The sequence below is a fragment of the Scomber scombrus genome, chromosome 15, assembly GCF_963691925.1.
Source record: "Scomber scombrus chromosome 15, fScoSco1.1, whole genome shotgun sequence".
Classification (NCBI taxonomy): Eukaryota; Metazoa; Chordata; class Actinopteri; order Scombriformes; family Scombridae; genus Scomber; species Scomber scombrus.
In genome coordinates, this window is record NC_084984.1 from 18,862,400 (window position 1) to 18,882,252 (window position 19,853).

At 43.0% G+C, this 19,853-nt stretch overlaps 2 protein-coding genes across 4 annotated transcripts in view; one reads left to right on the forward strand and one right to left on the reverse strand.

Annotated features, from left to right (window-relative positions):
• Positions 1-19,853, forward strand: part of LOC133994936 (leucine-rich repeat transmembrane neuronal protein 4-like) — a 933,350-nt gene that overhangs the window by 437,151 nt on the left and 476,346 nt on the right. The gene's annotated exons all lie outside the window — the stretch shown is intronic.
• Positions 1-19,853, reverse strand: part of rxraa (retinoid X receptor, alpha a) — a 110,518-nt gene that overhangs the window by 41,805 nt on the left and 48,860 nt on the right. For 2 of the 3 annotated variants that reach the window (XM_062435271.1, XM_062435270.1), the window contains exons 3-4: positions 9,496-9,594; positions 1,565-1,803 (exon numbers count right to left, since the gene is read on the reverse strand). In XM_062435271.1, the coding sequence (XP_062291255.1) occupies positions 1,565-1,803; positions 9,496-9,594 (338 nt within the window). The remainder of the gene's footprint in view (positions 1-1,564; positions 1,804-9,495; positions 9,595-19,853) is intronic. The other variant, XM_062435272.1, reaches the window with a different exon arrangement.

A 19,853-nucleotide genomic window follows, 5' to 3' on the forward strand; every position in this document is an offset into this window, starting at 1 on the left:
GGGAAGAGGGAGAAAGAGAGAGAGTGACAAATATGCTTCAGATATAGAAGAAAAGAGTGACAGAGCCCAAGTACTGTGGAATCCTAGTTGAATAGGCCTTGATTAACTGTGGCATGGGGTCAAAGCATGGGGTCAAAGCAGGGCCTCTGTCTGCTGGGGCCTAGCTTTGGAAAATTATGTACGTGTGTGTGTGTGTGTGTGTGTGTGTGTGTGTGTGTGTGTGCCAGTGTAAGCGACTGTAATTTGCACTTCTGAAACATGTGAATTCAGTTTGTAAGACATGATACACAACCATTTGTCTGGTTAGTTTATAGGGCGGCTGTATTTCAGCGAGCACACACAAAACCGTGTTTGTGTTGCAGAGGCTGCCGAACGTGACGGTTTCCGGGGTTTCCGAATGTGACATACTGTAATTCAGCAGGCACGCGCGTAGCCTTTTAAAGAGACTTACATGTATTTTTTTTATTTATTTAACACAGACAATTCAGCTAAACATTGTTACATAAGAAAAAGAAGGGAAAAAAATGACTATTGTACACGCGCCGTAGAGCTTGGAGCTTTACGTAATTTGGACACCCTGTCCCTGCTTTGGCTTTTAAATTCAGTGCGTTTACTCGATTTGGCCCGGCTAAAAATTCAACAGAGCATTTAAAAACTCTCACGTGTGTCCAGAAGTATAGAGATACATTTTGTTAATAGTAATCCGGGAGTGTGTTTTTTTTTTTTTTTTACCATGAGGAAATTCTGCAGCCTGGAAAGAAACTACAGCTGCAACAATAAGTCGCAATGATCATTTGAAAGAATTGAGATGTATTTTAATATTCGTTGATGTTCCAGCTTCTCAAATGTGAGACTTTTCTGCTTTTCTTAGTCTTCCATTATAGTAAACTGTATATTGTAGGGGTTTGGACTATTTATCAGACTAAACAAGACATTTGATTACATTTTTCTATGTTTTCTGATGTTTTATACATCAAACGATTTATCATCTAATTAAGAAAGTAATCTGCAGATAAGTCCATAATTAAAATAATCGTAAGTTGTAGTCTTATTACTGTAGATAATACAGTATTTATTCAAATTAGACAAGTACAGCTTATAGATGAAAGATGAATCATTCTTTATGTTAAGTAAAATGACGCCAGGCACTAAAAACTGAGTTGGCAGCCTGCCATGACTGAATAAAAGTAACTGGTAGTGGAAATAGAATGAAATAATGATGCTGACTTGGATCCACAATAAATACATTTGCTTAATTAATTCTATTTATTGTGGATCCTGTTTTCTCCATTCATGTGATCCTGCATATGTTCATGTGCTTCTTTGTGTTAGTGCATATCTGTGTGTTAACGGATGCCTCAAACTCAATGTTACACTATATATTCAATACACTTCAACATTCCTGAGGGAGCGAGTAACCTTGAAGACACAATACTTGAGCACACCGTCCGCATGTTTATTGGTGTACAACGTGCATGTGGCTGAAAGCATCCGCAGTACTTTCAAAAGCGTGTGTGTGTGTGTGTGGGCTCCTGCGGATTTTCGCGTCTGTTACAGGCCTTACCTGGGGGCTGACGCTGGGGCCGTAACCCATGCCGGGCGAGTTCATGGAGTGGGGGCCCATCGGCGAGCTGATGACGGAAAAGGGCGAAGCTAGACCGTTCATGGGCGAACTCAGCGTGCTGATGGGCGAGTGAAGGGAGCCGGAGGGCCCCATGGACGTCGGACTGAGAAGAGACGGGTGCATTCCCCGGTGGGAGGTGGGTGAGCCCAGAGGCGAGGAAGTCACATGGCCTGATGAGTCTGTATAGAAAAGAAAGAAAAGAATCATGTCAGCATAATAAAATCAGTGAAAACAGGTTACTTCTTTTTTTTTTTTTTTATATAAAGTTTGGTCAACATGATAGTTTATGATGTTTTTTAAGCAAAGTTTCCACGTTTGAGCAGATTTGATATTTTTTTCCCCTCGTCAATTTTTGGCACTGACAACGCAGCACATCTGGTGAAGTGTGAAACCAACTGTTGAATTTGAGCACTGTCCAGGAAAATGGACAATTCAGCAAAAAAAAAAAAAAACACACACACACGCAAAAAAAACTTGCAATTCATTAGACAATTAAATCTGGCAGTAGCTCCTGTGGAAGAAATGTAACATAAGAGTCAATGGAGGCACATATCTCTATACTGTAGCTGTGTTACTCCCTCATACACTGAACCTGTCTGAAGAGTTTACCTCTTCACTAGTGCTCTGGGATCTAACAGAACAGGATGTATATATATAATGTATGTGGTTGATGAGTGGGCTAGTGGCCCCAGAAGAATTAAAAAATACGACCTCGCACCGCAGCAAAATCTGCAGCAAGACTGAAGAAGCAACAGTGAATGATAAGGATAAGGTCATGTGTCTAAGAGCTCGTACGCCCCTCCGTGTCTTTCTTCCCCCTCCTTGATGAGTCCTACTCTTAACCTTGAACGAGCGAGGGCCATTTTCCTGTCAGCTGTCAACACAGAAGATATGGGACAGGGCAGGAGCAGCGTGGGCAAGGAATTTAGTGACAGGGTTGTATGTGCACTGATAACAACCCCCCTCCTTCCTGTCTCATCTTTCAACACCACCTTTCACTCTCTCTCTCTCTGTTGCTTTTCATTTACGATCGTCTCTCTCCCCTTCGTTCCCATCCTCCTTCTTGCTCAGTCTATTCCGGTAACTCCTAACAGAGGGATCCCTCTTTGTTAATCCCCTCTTTATTTTGCTACCTTGCTTCCTCAGCTGATTCATGCGAGGCGATATATACCATGTGACGACAGAGACTCATCAACCTGGAGTCGGCGTATCATTGGATTTAGACACATTTTGCATTAATGTGATGTGGTACTTTAATTTTCCAATGATTTAACTCGCTAAAAGAGTCAAAAACAGACATTTCCATTTGATGATTCAATCTTCTAAATGTCTTTTTCAAAAAATGTTTATTATGCTATATAAATCTAAATGTGCTGTAATAGGACGACCCTACAGCCGACACACAGCAGCTTACGTTCACCTCTCTTAACTCCTTTGTCCTAACATACCCTGAAATGACACTACAACTTTACACTCTCTGCAGCGGGGACATGGACTAGTTACGTAAGAAGTGGGAGTGTGATTTGTCTATCACACTCCCATGTTTCATAAGTGACCAGGTTCCTCTGTTTCCGCACAGTGGAATAAAACTGATAGATTGCCCAATTAGTTGACAGCTGAGAGTAACGAGTCCGGTTCGAGAGCAATTTTCCTGTAAAGCTTCGGTCTCTGATCCCAGCTGACTTTGCAGGATTTCGCTGAGTATGTGTGTGTTTGTTTGTGTTTGTGTGTGTGTGTTCATTGTGGGGTATTTCTGCTGCTGCCTTGTGAATGCAGGACATAAGAAGGGGGAAAGGAGGAGGAAGAGGAGGAGAAGAGGGGGAGGAGGAGGAGGGGATCTTTGCATCTTTCTCCCATGTATAAGCAATTCTCAGAGCGTCAAACCTAGCTGCCAGCTCAGCCAAGCAAAACACTTCCCTGCACATCCTGCTTGCCTCACGAGCACTTCCTTTGAGCACGCACACACACACACACACACACACACACACACACACACACACACACACACACACACACACACACACACACACACACACACACACACACACACACACACACACACACACACACACACACATAAGCACACAGGCCCCATCCTTTTGAAAACAAACACACATCCTTCTTAATAAAGGGCTAACAACAGCTCTGCATCTAGCTGTATTAGTTCAGTGTTTAATCCTCTGACTGATACCCCTGGAGCTTCTATCCCTCCGATTACATTTTTTTTCTCCCTAAAATGCGCCCACACACATAATTCCTGAAAAAAAAAAATATATATATATTTTTCTTTTTTTAAAGAGCTCTCCCTGAGCCAGCGATTCCCATAACCCATCTCCAATTGGGTTTTAATTCAAGCAGATAAAGAGAGCGGTGGTATTAAGGGTTGCCAATCTGCCATTGTAGGTCTCAGCAGGGGGGGAAGCTCAGCTGACAGAGTCCCAGCAAGGCCCCACCTCGAGGGGGGGATGACAGACACAGGCTGGGAGGTAGATCAGACTGTTTATGTCTCTTTCACTCTCCTATTCATTCCTTATGTCTCTTTTTCTTCCTCTTTTTTCTCTTTTTTTTTTGGAGAGAAAAGATCAGGGCAGAACATTCGTTGAAAAATCTCCTCTTCAATGTTCTTTTCTAAGATGAACATGAACCAATTATGCAGCTATGTGGCCATATTGTGTGTGAATGGTCTTATTTGGGCAAAGCTCCCAGAACATATATAGATATCACAGCAAAATGTGCAGTGTGTGTGTTCGCATGTGTGTGTATGTTTATTTTTTTTGCACTTAGGTTGCCAGTGTAGGATTACAGCAGGATGAAAACGGACTCTGTCCTAATCCTTCCCCGTAGAGGAGAGGAGAGGAGGAGGAGAGGAGAGGAAAGAAGAAAAGAGGAGAAAAGAGGAGAGGGGAGGGGAGGACAGAAAAAGGAGAAGAGAGGAGAGGAAAGGAGAGAGGAGGAGAGGAGAGAAGAGGAGAGGAGAGAAGGAAGAGGAGACAAGAGGGGAGGACAGAAAAAGAGAAGAGAGGAAAGGGGAGGAGAGGACAGAAAAGGAGAGGGGAGGACAGAAAAGGAGAGGAGAGAGAGGAGAAAATAGGAGAGTGGAGGACAGAAAAGGAGAAGAGAGGAGAGGACAGAAAAGGAGAGGAGAGAGAGGAGAAAAGAAGAGAGGAGAGGACAGAAAAGGAGAGGAGAGAGAGGAGAAAAGAGGAGAGGGGAGAACAGAAAAGGAGACGAAAGGAGAGGAGAGGACAGAAAAGGAGAGGAGGAAAGAGGAGAGGACAGAAAAGGAAAGGAGAGAGAGGAGAAAAGAGGAGAGGGGAGGACAGAAAAGGAGAAGAGAGGACAGGGGAGGAGAGAAGAGGGGACGAGAGGACAGAAAAGGAGACGAAAGGAGAGAAGGGACAGGAGAGAGAGGATAGAAAAGAAGAGGAGAGGACAGTAAAGAGGAGGAGAGGAGAGGACAGGAAAGGAGAGAAGAAGTGAGGAGAGGAGAGGACAGAAAAGGGGAGGAAAGGAGAGAAGAGAGGAGAGGGAGGAGCGTAAATTAGGAGAAAAAAGGACAGGAAAGCAAAAGCAAAAGAGAGAAAATAAAAAGGAAACATAAGAAACAGCAGAAAAGGGAAAGGCTTGGGACCAGACTGGAGTTTTTTCCCATGCAGTATAACTGTCACATTGACGCTCCCGCCTGTATTTCTACATATACCCTCTTTTATCTCAACCTGTTGAACTGGAAAGCGCAACATGTTTTACGAGCAAGCTCCGGCGACCGTTTGCTCCTACCTGCAAACCCCCCCCCCATAAAATAAACACGCTTGCACGATAAGATAAGAGTGTGTATATAGCAAATCAGTGAGCGATGGCGTGGCGGGGGGGAGGAGGAGGAGGACGAGGGAATACAAATTAGCACTGCATCCAAGAAACCTGTGGCAGTGGTCCAGCTTACCTGCGTGCCAATATACAGAAAAGCTTGACTCGTGTTTTGATAGGGGGATAAAAAAAAAAAGAGTGTTCTGAGGGGTGTCATTTGCAGCTTTCTGCTTGTCAATTGGCCGGGATCGCTGAGCGCACAAAAACACAACTGACAGCTACAAACAGCAAATTAGAGCCCGTCGTACTGGCAGGAACAGAACGAGTTCTCCACTTACCCACTTCTACACTCTATACAAGCATCTCCTATTTCTAAACAATGCTTTCCATCCCCTCTCTCTTTCAACCTTCGCTCCCTCCTTTTTTCGCTCCTCGCGTCCTGCCGTTGCCAAATTTGCACTCCGGCTCTCGCTGGCTTGTGGGTTAAGAGTGTATGATCGATGTGTGATTGACACGAGAATTGGTGATGGGATGACGAGAGCAAAATTTCAGCTAAGTGTGGTTTTATTCAGACGCCTGAAACAACCTGTTGTGTGTTTTTTTTTTTGGTCTGACAGATGCTCTTTTGTGGGGGTTCGTTCAATCAGGTCTTTTTGTTCGGGGGCAAAGGTGGAAATGGCGTGACGCTGTTCGGGTCTGTTGAGAGTGAAAAGGAGATGAACTTTGGCATCGGTGTCATGGAAACATGGGATTTGTTGAGTTGTTTGATTGGCTAAAATCCACTTAAGACGCCCTTAAGGAGTTGGGAAATGATAATTAAAGTTATTATATCTATTTTTCTCCTTTTTAAAAAAAAAGTGATTGCTTAGCTGTGTAGTTGGTTTATATACTGGCTGAATTCCACCCATGCTTCTATGTTTTCTGCTGTATATGTGTATGATATGTATTTGAAACAAGCAAGAAATGGTTAATACCTCTTTTTCTCTCTCTCTCTTTCTCTCTCTCTCTCTCTTTTATTTCTTTAATGTCAACAAATCCTAAAGAGAACTTTTATTTCATGGGGTGCACAATGATTGAGACGCCTATATGGAATGACTTCAAATGACTCAGCTGGCTGTGGAGCTAATACCAATGGTTGCAGTCCTAAACTAGCATATGAGCTCATATTGCGTCTGCTACCAGCAAGAGATGATGCATTATAGATGGGAAGTGCACCCCTGCACCCCCCCCCCCCCCCCCCCCTCTCAGTCTGAACCATCCTGAGAGCAGATGAATCCTAAATGCACCCTTTTTTTTTATTAATTTCTCACTATCTTCTTCTATAGTTTGATATTTGTACTCTTGTCATTGTCTCTTTTTAAAAATCTATTTTAATGTCTGGTCTGGCCACCGGTCTGTTTGGTCTTCCCCTTTTCTTTTTTTTAAAACGCATTTGCACACACAGTCATAAGCGTGTGCCTGTGCGCGGGCAGACAGATGTTCATTTTTCACTTGGCAGTTAACTCTCCTCCTCTATTATTCATCCACGAGTGCCACAGCGGAGATTTAGTGGAACACAGGGGCACGGGATGTAGCGAAAACAGAAAGGCAGCGCTCGTAAATCTCAGCAAATCACATATTTAGCCATTTTGCCTTTAAATCTCTTCTACTTTCGTGATCGGCGGACTGTCAGTAGAGCAAAATATCGTAATGCTTTGGCTGTTTTTTTTGCTCATAAGATGATGCACACAGCAGTGCCGGTTTTAGGTTAATACCCCTATAGCTTCTGTCCAATCCCTCATTCCCCCTGATACTTTGTTAGATCTTTCATTGCAGCACAAACAGATGCAAATATACCCAAACAAACAATATACATAAATGTATTCAGACTGGCTGCAAGCAGATCCAAGCACAGACAATGGGCTTTCTATACCACCCTGCTGGCAAAGGGTCAGCCGAGGGATGATGCCATCGCTGTGACAGCGGCCAGGAAAAAAAGAATCATTTTATGGACTGACTTTGGCTTAAATTAAGCAGTCATGAGTCACTTGCACCTACACCGCAGCGCATTAGCAAACCGTCGGTTCCTCAGAGAGAGAAAACTGGATGAAGCCGCGGCCTGTCAACAATCAACTCACCCACCCATTTTTAGTTGTTGTTTTTTTTGTCTTTTTTTTTTTCTCTCTCTGTTGATTTGAGGTGACAAGCTTATTTTTTATTATTCACTGGGACTTTTAGGAGAAGCAGGTGAGTCAGTTTTGAAGTGCGCGGAGCACCAGAGCACAGTCAGGATGAAAGGCTCGTCATTAGCATTTCTCCGGATGTGTTCAGAGGAAGAAGAGAAAAGAGGGGGAAAAAAGATTCAACAAAAACCCAAGAGATTCAGTCGGTTGCGTAAAAACCCAGAGCCCAAAATAACACGGGACTCGGTCTAACAGCTTCATTTTTAGTTTTTACTGCTGATGTCTATATCACCATGACGACAGCAGGCTGATATTTTACTCAATCTTCCATGAAGCACCGTCTGAGCGTGTGTGTGTGTGTCTATATCTTTCAACAATTTGACTATTATCAACTTTTTGTTGATGTGATCACACTTCCCATCTTTGATGTAAATCAAATCCCGGTGTCAACACAGTCTGAGTGCTGCACACGTATGTGTATGCATGGGTGTTCATTAATCCCACTTTTCTACTGTTTTACACTCTATAAACATAATAATCTGGTCCCTTTAGTTAAGGTCCACAAAGCAAATACCCAGGTCTGATGTGTTTGCTCTGTGGCTAGGGGAGAGGCAGAGGGAGTGTGTGGGGGAGTGTGCGTGTGTGTGTTCAGGGAGGGTGGGAGTTGGTGTAGGGGGTGGGGCCATAACTGGCTGATGACATACCAACAGGTGATGTCAAAATATGATCAGTACTGGCTAGATTTGCTTTTGCTGTGCACTAAAATGCTAAAAACACGTTGATGGATTATTGTCTAATCTATTCATTATTCATTCAGCCTATTAAATGTCAGAAAATAAAACTGGAAAATTCCCATGTTTTCCCTGTTTTATCAGACAAAAAGCAACAGATAAACACACCTGAGAATCTTTAACCAGTGAATGTTGGGTACTTTTGCCTTATAAATGACATTAATGGATTATTAGAACTATTGGTGGTGAATTTTCTACTTTTCTGTATACCATTGCTGTTGAATTTTCTATCATTCTCAGGGGCAGAGTCTTGGTTGTTTGTGTTACCTTTACTTTTTAATTCTACTCATCTATCAATGTCTTCTGATTCAGATACACAATACTCACATACACTACAACATAAACAAAACATTCAAATGATTCATTTAAATCAAACAAATGACTTATTTTTCCTAGCTGTGAACTACATAGACTATAATTGATCAATACCCCCCTGCAGTGTCACTGTCTGCTTTCTGGTTTCACTATGTGCCTATAAAGCTTCAGTGGGTGGTGAAAATACAATACATGAATCAATAAATAAAAACAACACCCATTTTATATCCTTCTCATATACTAGAAAGCTATTTTGGGGTGGTACTTCTGGTATTAGTATACTTGTTGTGGATTGCTTTTGAAGCCCTGACGTCTCACTTGTGCTGCGAGTCACTGTCAGTGGATGTTCCTTTCTTTTCATGTTTCATTTTGTCAGAAGACCTCATTTATTACTGCACTTTTTAAAATATTCAAATCTGACCCAAAAATCCGATCCGATTCAGTTTTGATGCGAAAACCATAAAAATCTGAGGAGAAATGAAACCGAGTAAAGGACGTAACAGCCTTTCTTACTCAATGCAAAAAGGATGCTTGAGAGAAACATGGTTTCGTTCTTAGCTTGTTTGTTCCCTGTGGTCTCTGTGCTTTTTATAATGCCTGCACAATTAATGACACACTACAGGATAAAATACTGTAACATTATGTTTGCATGTTTTCCCCCCTCTTACATTTACATTACAATAAGCAAAGTCTTGAGAAAGGTGTGAAAAGCCATGTAGTGGCGAAGGCATTTGTTTTAACAGCAGCTCCTGTCAAGACAAGATATGATCAGGCAGAGTAGTGGCAACTGTATCTGTACCTTGGTGACAGCTCAAATCAAAAGCAGTCCAGCCCTTCCTTTCGTTTTGACTGCCTGTTAAGACCCCTATCTGATGGCATCCATGAACCAACTTGCAGACTAAAAGAAAGAATGTAAAAGCAAAAGAGAAAAGGCATTAATGTGGGCTAAGTGGCAGAAAAGAACCAAAACAGGCCACCCGTAATTTCACAGTAGGTGGGCTGCTAACAACAATCATTTGATACACAGTGTTGATATAACCCGATTCTTTTTGCCTGCCAAAACAACTGCCCTCATTAAAGACTTAATTCTTCCCTCCCACCTCCCCGTTTACTCTTTTCTGTCTCTAGCGGGCTCCTTTTTTATTTTCTTCCCCATTTCAATTCATCGCCCAGATATCATGTGGATGAAAAGCGCCGGCTCCTGGGGCATTATGGTGCCCTCAGTGACTCTTAAGTGTCTGAAGAGGCCATGGAGCTGCGGCTGGCTGTGGCTAGTTGCCAGCTAAACCACAGATTACTGGCGCTATTGCTAACTGTGCCCCGACTGCCAACGCTCTGATCTGCTGATATGGCCTAATTGTTCTCTTTAGCTCAGAGGTGATATACCATCTCTTGCTGGGAGCTCAGAGCCAGAGCGCCAGACGGGCTGCACGGAGCTGCACGGGAAGAAGCTGAGCACATGTTGCTGAAAGCAGCAGCCTGGAAATACTTCAGCAATATCCGACATACGGCTTGTCATGTTCTAGCCTAACTTAGAGATGAGACTGATCTAAAGGCGTGCTTAGAGAAGGCCTGGCAGTTTGGTTTAGCGTCTGTAGAAAATAAAGAGGACATAAAACAATTTCCTTTTTCTTTATATTGATTCATGATATAATAACACCATGCAAGTGTGTATTTTTGGAAAACTGATGCTATCACCCTCCTTGACGCTTGAAAGATTCAACGGATGTAGCGTATCTAATCACGTTTCGGCAAAAGTGTGAGAGTGTGCAATACACTGAGCGCACAGACAGACAGAAGAAAAGTTGTAGCAAGGGTGGTTGGGTCGTTTCTATGAATGTTTTCATACTTTTTTCCTGGCATGGCATATTGTCACCATTGGATTCCCGTGATGACTGAATTCAAAGTGTCCACAGCTGCTGTTTTCAAAAAATATGGAGAATACAACCATTTTACAACCACTGCCTAAGCCTACAGCTGGTGCCTTCTGTTGAGTCATTGTAGGTTTTATTGTAGGCTTGGGATGCTAAACCCTAACAAGACTGTGTGGATAAACGCCAAAGGCAGTACTTCACACCACCCAAGACATTCAGAGAGTGTCTCTGTACCAATCAGGGTACTCAACGACCCGTTTCCCCTGCCTTCGACCACACTCGCCAATCAAGGAATTAGTTGAAACCGCCAGGCTCAAGCTCAGTCAAACTGATGAACTATTAAACAGCAATGACCACTCAGGTGTCCACCGGAGATGAAACAGACCCCATGCCGTCTCCTTAAACACACTGATGATCTTAAACAGCCGGCGGCGTGGTTTAAACACATCGTAGCAATCAAACACCATCTGGCACCTGTCTCGATCATGTTAAATTTGTCAGTGTTCAGCCACAAGCAGTCTCCTTTCCTGTCGCACAATCACTACAGCTGAAATTAGCTCTTTTTTTTATGTCAGGACCCTGGCTGACACATCCTTCTTGGTTAATGATCTGATAAGCGAAAAGAATATGAGTTGAGACCTGACTAAACAGTACAACCTGGTATAACAACACTGACAGAGGATTGTCCTCTAAACTATCATTTCTGTCAGTCAGTCAGACAAAACAGGAAAGAGGGATGGTTTGCAGCCATTTTTCTGACATTATCCTAGGAGAACTGACATCATCTGAATATATTACTCTTGAACTCAAAGCAGATTTATCAGCACTACAAATATTCTGACATTTTAGTTCAGTCTGAAATTGTCAAGAGAACCAAACGGAGCCACGGGATACAAAGAGAGCGAGAGCTAAAAAAGACTACCGAGAAAGAGCTGTAATGTACATATGAATGACAGCCAGCATGGTGGATGCATCACACTGGTAGTCCTTTGGTCGGCAGGAGCGGCTACTCACAATGGCGGTTGATCAAAGACATGGCATGGAGCGATAATTACCACTGCGGCTTGTGGAGCGGCCGTCAGGAGAAGAAGATTACATTTGCAGCTGTCGCTCTTCTGCTCTTTTTTTTTTTTTTGAAGAAGAAGAACTCATTACCTTTTCAGCAACATGGCAGCTTAGCAAGTAGCTAAAGAACACTAAGTGACTCCAAGATTGTAAATAACCAAAGGGCCTTTTTGAATGACCTTAACAGGGTGAAGTTGTGGCTTTTTGGGGTGATGAAGTCTACAGATGCATGATTATGTGGGAGCTTCAACTTTGCTTACCCTCTTATTCTTGGAGAACTCTTGCCATTAAGTAAATATGTTGGTTTCTTTTCTGTTTTATGGATTCGGGTTAAAACAATCAGATGTTCATGCTGTTAAGGCCCTCCGAGCTGTCACGTCCGAGACCTTTGTGTGAATCCAAGCAACCGGGGAAATGCAAGACAGCTAGGAAGCTATGATTCATCGAGCTTCCTCTTTGAGATGAAAATCACAACACGGGCCCTTATCTGGCTCGCTCATTGCCAAAACACACTTGAAGGCACACGGCCGAAGCGTATACATATACACACACACACACAGAAAGAGAGAAAGAGATAACCGGACTGCAACAACAGCAGCTACGAGGAATCTGATAAGTGCTTTTGATTACTTTAGTGCTTTTTTTTGTCAGTTATGCCATCAAAATTAAACTGGCCGTGATGATGCATTGCCTGATCTCAAGCGTCAAGTGTCACGTTACTGCAACATTACCCTTCTGTGCTGAAGTGAAAGGAAACAAATGGCCTCTTGAAAGGAAGGAAAAAAGCCATTCAGAAACAATAAGGCATGCTTTGGAAGCTGTGATGTAAAGTATAAATAAATAGCCTAACACGTGATAGGTTTGCATGGCAGTTGTTTGCATGGAAAGCTCTGCTGAGACACCGAAGATAAGCAAAATACACGTTAATAATATCATATAAATTCCCCTTATTGTATTAATTTTATTCCCTAAATGGTAATATATATTCTAGAAGAAGCTCACGATTACATTTTGAGACATGTAAATGAGGATAAAGGGGGAAAAAAACAGATGTGGGGGAGTGGAAGAGAAATTCATCTACTAGGTGTGCCCGTTCGCTTTTCTGAGTGTCAACGATGACTCAGCAGTCATAAAGCCATCAGTCTGCAGAGATTAATTATGCCAATTACAGCAGAGGAAAAACAAACTGTCCCTTCCCTGTGCTGACATCAGGATGAGGAATTTGCCACTCGATGGCTTGTTCAGAGACAGCAGGTGATTGATGAATTCCATTTGTATCAAGGAAACGCACTGAAAAAACACTTTTAAAAAAAGAAAAGAAAAAAGTTGAGCGTTGTGTGTCAATGAGTCTGCGCAACAGCTGGATTGGGGCCGGGGGCAGATGTTAGCGAACATAGCCAGCGCCCCGCATCCGACCCCCGCGGCGGCGTCTGGAGAGGCAGTATCACGGCCCATAAAAAGGTTACTGTTCTCTGGACATGTTTACATGTGATTTAGGATAACACATCCTTTTCAATTTGTGTCGCGTAAGACAAAAGAAGCTGGTTCACGTTTCGGTTTTGGGACGCTGAAATAATATCGAGGCCTTTTTTTCCGAGCATAAAGCTTGAATTTATTGACTATATTACAAGCCTTTGAGACCACCACCCCCCACCACCACCCCCCCCCCCTCTCTCTCTCTGTCTCTCTCTCTCTCTCTCTCTCTCTCTCTCTCTCTCTCTCTCTCTCTCTCTCTCTCTCTCTCTGATTATTATTCTTTTGTTCTAGGCTGTGAGGTCTGTTTGTAATATGAAATCCAAATGTAGAAGGTTCTGGCTCCTGGCCCTGAGTTGAAACTGCGCACCCCCCTACCACCAACACACACACTTTTCTTTCTCCCTCTGGGGAACAAGCCTGAGATAAAGGTAAAAGGGAGGATGGGTGGATGATAGATCGATAGATAGCTAGATAGGAAGAAAGAGAGATAGAGAGATACATAGATAGATAAGAGAGATTTGAGTGGGGAGCAGGAGGAAGAGAAAGTGCGAGGAAGTCTCTCGGAGAAAGCTGGAGACCCTGGGAGTCAGTCAGAGAGGATGAGATGGGAGGCTGCGGGGCGGGGGTGTGTGTGTGTGTGTGTGTGTGTGTGTGTGTGTGTGGTGGGGGTGCGGCGATGGGAAACTATGTGTCTACGTGCTGCAGGAAGAGGCCTCGCGAGCCGGGGGGAACACACGCGCCTCGCTTAGGAGAGGAGGGGGGAGTGTTGTATGTCCTGAAGAACGCGTATGTGTGTGTTCCAATGCGCAATTGTCACTGGAGTGGCGCCGCATCCAAGATAAACAAACAAAATCATGAAAATATAGTTGCATTGACTGACGGGGGCCTAATCTTAGGCCTCCCCCTTTCCTTCTCCTGCTCGATTCCACATGGACAGTCTGTCCAGCACACACAAAATCAATTAACTTTTGGCCCAATATCAACAAAATAAGTCACACGGACAAGTCGAGCCGCTTATGTCAACAGCGTAACCTTATTTATTCACATTTAATTCAGCTGGCAAATTTCAAATGAGCTCCTTACTAGCGCACAGCAAGAAAAATCATCTTTCCAAATGCGTGTCTGTTATTGAGTCCTAAAAGTCATGTTTTCTTAGAACTGGTGAAAAAAACCTAAAGCCGTCTCCAATACAAACTTCTCAAGAGAAAGTGAGTTGAAAAATGACTGAAAAAAGCAGACTGCACACTAGAAGTAAGACGCCTATAAACTTCCATCACACACTGGTGACAAATAGCATGCCTTGTCCCACCAATGGTCAAAAACCTACAGATTTCAATATATGTATAAAACTGAAAAAAACAACAAATCACCATTGCTTGAGAAGTTGGATCAAGAGAATATTTTCGTCTTAAATGATCATGCGTTTAACAAAATCCACTGAAATTACACTTGGGTCTAGAAAATGATTGGAACAAGCTGATCTCTGCATCTGCTGCACGTCTCTTCTGCCAGAGAGGAATGATCACAACCGACGATCCAAACTGTTCCAAGGCTGCAGAGATGATTTTCAGGATGGAGTCAGATCAAACTAGGGCATTTCTCCCCGGTGAATTACCAGAGCATGCGCCATTCCTCAAGGGGCTGAAGGCATGTTTTGAAAAAAAAAAGAAAAAAAGAAAGGCACAAAGGTGGCCAACTGAAGCATTGTAAGCATGAGCAGGCCCCCCTTAAGTGCAGCTGGCACACATGTGGATGAGAGCAAAGCTGGAGCCGAAGGATGTGTGTCTCTTGATCTCTCCCTGGTGCGCATGCTCTCACGTTTAATTTCTCCTATCCTCTCTCTCCTCTGTTTGCTTCGGTTTTCTTTCCACATCCTTCCCTCTGCTTTCACTGCTCATCAGAGGGACTCCCTAGAGGTGCCCAGATAATCCCAGTTCGGAGCAGGAGTCTTTCATGTCCTGGGAAGACAGGCTGGCGAGAGTGCTGCTAGCTCTATTGCCTCTTTTCAGATACCTGCATCAGCTTCCTGGCCTTGCTCTCTCCCTCTCTCTCTTCTCTCTCTCTTCCTTGCTCTGCTCCTGTGTTCACCTATGTTTATGTTCTTTTTCATTACGGAGCCCGTCGGTCCTGCCTGGGACGTGACTAACACCGCTAGCTCGTGTTTAGACAGCACAAACCTCAGGGACTTCAAATCCATCTCCGAGTGCTGAAGTTAAACAGCAGCACTGACTGATGCTCCGGTCTTCTGTATGCTCTGGATACTTCTGAAGAGCCCTGAGAGGAGGAGGGGTGCTAGACAGAAGTGTACTACAGATCCACAAAACAAAATAAGTTCCACTGTGGCTATTAAGTTTTGAGTTAAGGGCGCAGAAGTATGCTTTTATTTTGTAAAACATTAGCACCTTGAGCTTGAAGTACCAACATTTTACCCACAATAAATGTGTTACATCCTGACCTGACATGTTAATATCAAACCAGTGGCCAACAGACAGATGTTAATAGCTAAGGAATGTTCCCAATACATCAACTGACTTCTAATCAATACTTTCTAATCTCTATCACTTTTCTGCAGTCTTGCAGTACCAGCCAATCAGAGATCTCCATTTACCGAAAGTCTGGGGATTTCTAAATGTGTAGTAGTTGCTTGATTGGCTGCTTCTCATTTTGTTAAGGACATGCCTTACCAGAAATGATGCTCCCATCCCCCTCAGCCCCTTCATAGTGAACTGCATGTCATTGCCCCAATAAGAAAAAACGCTTTAAAGAGTTTGGATTGGTTCTGCAATGCATTTTTTTTAACTCTCTAATTGTTTCCACTCAGTTTTGACAACAAAAGCTGGGAAATTGTCCTCAGTCTTTGGGAGCGAAGCGTTTAGAAACTTGACGTGTGAGTCTACTTTCAACAAGACATATCCTCGAGCACACGCTTAAATGAAAACCATTTTTTTGTAGCCTTGGCTAAATAAATAAAGTTCATGTGTCTTCATTCCAAAGTGTATAATAAAGTCACCATTTATTACTGCATCTATCAATAAACTGAAGGCTACAAACAACCACATGATTAGAAGCATACCAGAGAATTTCACATAGCCAGTATTAGTAGAAAAGACAAAATTAAGCTAATCATATAAAAGCAGATGCTGCATTAACTCGTGATTTCTGATATGCTGCGCTATCCTTAAGGGAGAAAAAAAAAAAAAGAGTCAAATAATAGCTTCAAAATTCATCCTAACAAGATATTTGGCCGAGTGCTGCATTTCAGTGTTTTTAATGAGTATACTTGTTAGCTTTTGCCAATTCTGAGAAACCTGTTTCAAAGGATTTCTGGAAGCGTTTGGTATTATTGTGACACCTGAGAAGTTCTTATTATGTTTGCAGCAAGAAAACAAAGGCTACATCTTCTGTATCATACACTATAAGGCAACATACAGTATAATGCAACAAATCCATGAATAGAAAGTGAAGCGTATGCCATCTCCTAGACAATCGTCAGCTGTACAAACACAGGCAAAGCTTTCACACTTTTTAAAAGGCCAACAAAATATGAGTAATTCTTCCAGAGTCTCACTACCGAACAATGAACCCTCAGTCCAATCAAAAGGTTGCTTTAACGCATAAAAACTTTCTTTTTTCCGATGATGCAATGATGCAACACACATTTGCTGTGACATTTGTACTGGGAAAGTCATTTCCTGGAAGGACCATTCCCCAGCGATAAAAATCCATATTTCTTTTTTGCCTTGTGTGCCTCTCATGGCTTGGATGCCCGTGAATTACGTGTTGGGATTGGCTTTGTGACAGAGGCCAAATAAAGTGGGTGTTATGATTGGCATGGACAGCCACGCTCGAGAGAAACAGGTGTCTCTCATTGGCTCGCGCCGATGTGCCCATGGCTGCGGAGCCTCGCGATTGGCGGAGGGAAGACACCACCGCTCTGGGAGGAAGCTGCTGATGCCGGGGCATGTTTGTGGGCACAGGGGTGGTTGGGGGTGGGAGGGAGGAGAGGAGGGTGAAGGGGGTTGGGGGGAGATGGAGAGGGGGCTGCGGAGTACAGACCACCTGGATCATGGGCCTCAAAGGCCGGCCTGACAGAGTCAATCTGAACAACAGTGAACAGAAGACAGCCAGTCTGCTGACTTCCCCTCTCTTGCATTTTCACTGGCAGCTTTCCAACAAACACACGCTGTCCAGCAAGACTTTCAAAAGGAGCTTCAGCTCGGGTTTTTCCACCAAGTTAAGGGGGATTTTTTTCCTTCTTCTTCTCGCTCTGCCCAGTGAAAAGAGAAAGTAGATTAAAAAAAAAAAAAAAAAGCTCAAACACACCGAGAATAGTCAAAAAATCATTACTATTTAAAGCAAGTATAAAAAGGTGATCAAAGGGTAAGTATTGGGGATGCGCACAAGAAAGAAATATCTGTGTACTCTTGTAGAAAACAGGGTTGCAATCTTGAAATGAATGCAAAAGTAAAGTTCAAGGACTCACGAGCAGTAGCAGGGGCAATGCTAGAGTCATGATAAAAAAGCAGCTATTAGTGGCATGGCTTTTTCATGAGACAATTTAACAACCGGTTTCTCTGAAGAGCTTCAGCAGGGTTCAAAGCAGGAGGAAACACCAACCTTTTTATACCTTCCTTACACAGGGTGGCTGTTTTGAGCAGATAACTGGGGCAACAGGTGGAGGATGACGGTCATCCAAAGGTTCAGAAGATATTTAAAAGATGCTTTAGCTTCAGTTAAAGACTATTCACTTGCCACTACACTTCATTATTTTTTTTGAGAAACTGGGGGTTATGAGAAAAACATCTTTCATAGCATCTAACTTTTCCTTTCTGTTTCGAAAAGAGTCATACAAATCCAGCTTCCTAAAAAAAAGTGGGGGGGAAAAAATCATCCAGTGTGTGAAACTTTTCCAGCTGGTTTCACTTTAAATGATCTTCTTTCAATTTCTTTTTCCAAAATAAATGCATATTTAAATAAGACAGGTTGCTACAACCAATAAAATAGAAAATACTTGAAAATAATTTTACTTTCTAAAGTAAAGGGGGGTTCTAGAAACAGAGTCTTTTACAGATTTGATAAGGAGTTTTCTGCAGTGCAGTTGAAAAAAACCTTGCGGGGACACAATAGAGAATTTGTGTTTCTTAAAAGCGCATAAAGAAGCGTGACAGTGTGAAAGAGTTTGCAGTGCATTCATGCTGTTTAAGGCCCACGTGGGCTGTCACACATTAATCAACCGTTCGCTTCTGCCACCGGCCTCCCGACAGAGCCCTTTACATTACAGAGTGAGGCTGACCTGGGCTGACCCAGACGCTCGTCCTCAATCAAGTCTAGGCAAGGCCTTCAGACATGAAACAGGAGTCATGTCTTAACTCTGCTCTTTTTTTCTTTCTTTCTCTTTTAATATTCATCTTTTTTTTTCTTTTCTTGTTGACATTTCTGTATTTCTGTGTTTTGACATGACTTATTTTCCCTGCCCTCTTGACCCCGCATCCTCCTCTATGAGGTAATTCTGCCATGACTAACAAGCATCCTCTGGGTAAAGAGGGTGTGGGATTCCTCTTCTTTTCCTTATATCCATCAAGGGTACTGTGTGTGTGTGTGTGTGTGTGTGTGTGTGTGTGGGGGGGGGGGGGGGGGCAAGAGAAAACATCCAAACATCAACAGAGGAGAAAGGCTCAGCCAAGTCCGCAAACTAATGGGAGGGAGGAGGCCACTGACAGACACTCGCACACAAAGACACAGCTCCTCATTACCACACACATGCTCGAGTGTTTTATTTGGACTGAAATCCGTGTGATAGGCTGCCTATCTCTCTTCAACTAAGAGACACTCCGTTCCCTCGCCATGGGAGTGTCAAAGTAGGACGGTGAGGAGGACAGGACTCCCGCGGTCACACGTTGCCTCTGGAGATAAGTCATGGATCTTTCACAAACACACACACACTGCTATCCCACCCACAGAGACATGATTAACATGCCAATTAGACCAGGAAGCACCAGGCCCAAAGGCCTCCCTTTTTTTAAACCATAAATAGAATTCAAATATAAATGCAAACACACCAAGCAGATCATACAACGCCATGCATGAAAGCACATTGCACACAAGCATGAATGCATAAACATACAGATGCCATGAAATGATCAAATGATTTTTCATTCCAATACCCACTCATATCCACCCACACACACACAATATGCATATTTTGACTTAAATAATAAACACAATTTTCCTCTCTTTTGCTTCCCATCACCAAATATGTGGAAAGTATATAGCCAAGAATGATGCTATGGAGGGTATTGTAACAATTAGTCAGTTAATTAATTAGTCAACTAGCAAAAGTACTGGAAACAATTGTAATGATAAAGTTATTTGTTTTATCCTCATAAAATGTCAGTTTTAAAAATTAAAGAGTTCAAGCTTCCAGAGTGCAGGATGACACCTTCAAATTGCTTGAATTGTCTGACCAAAAGTCAAGAACCCAAAGATATTGATTTTGGTATGAACAGAGAAAACAGCTAGTGAATGTCTGATGAAAATAATCATGGGATATGTTTCAGAGTGATACGAAGCAGCAGCATCCGAGAGACATACACTCAGACGAACCTATCAGAGCCCAGAGAGCGCTGCTGTGTGGCTCGGCCCTGACGCTGACTGATAGCTGGCTGCGGATCCTGAGGGGCATCCGGAGTTTAATCACCCATAACCGCAATTACAGACGTACACGTCAGACTCATAAAGCACT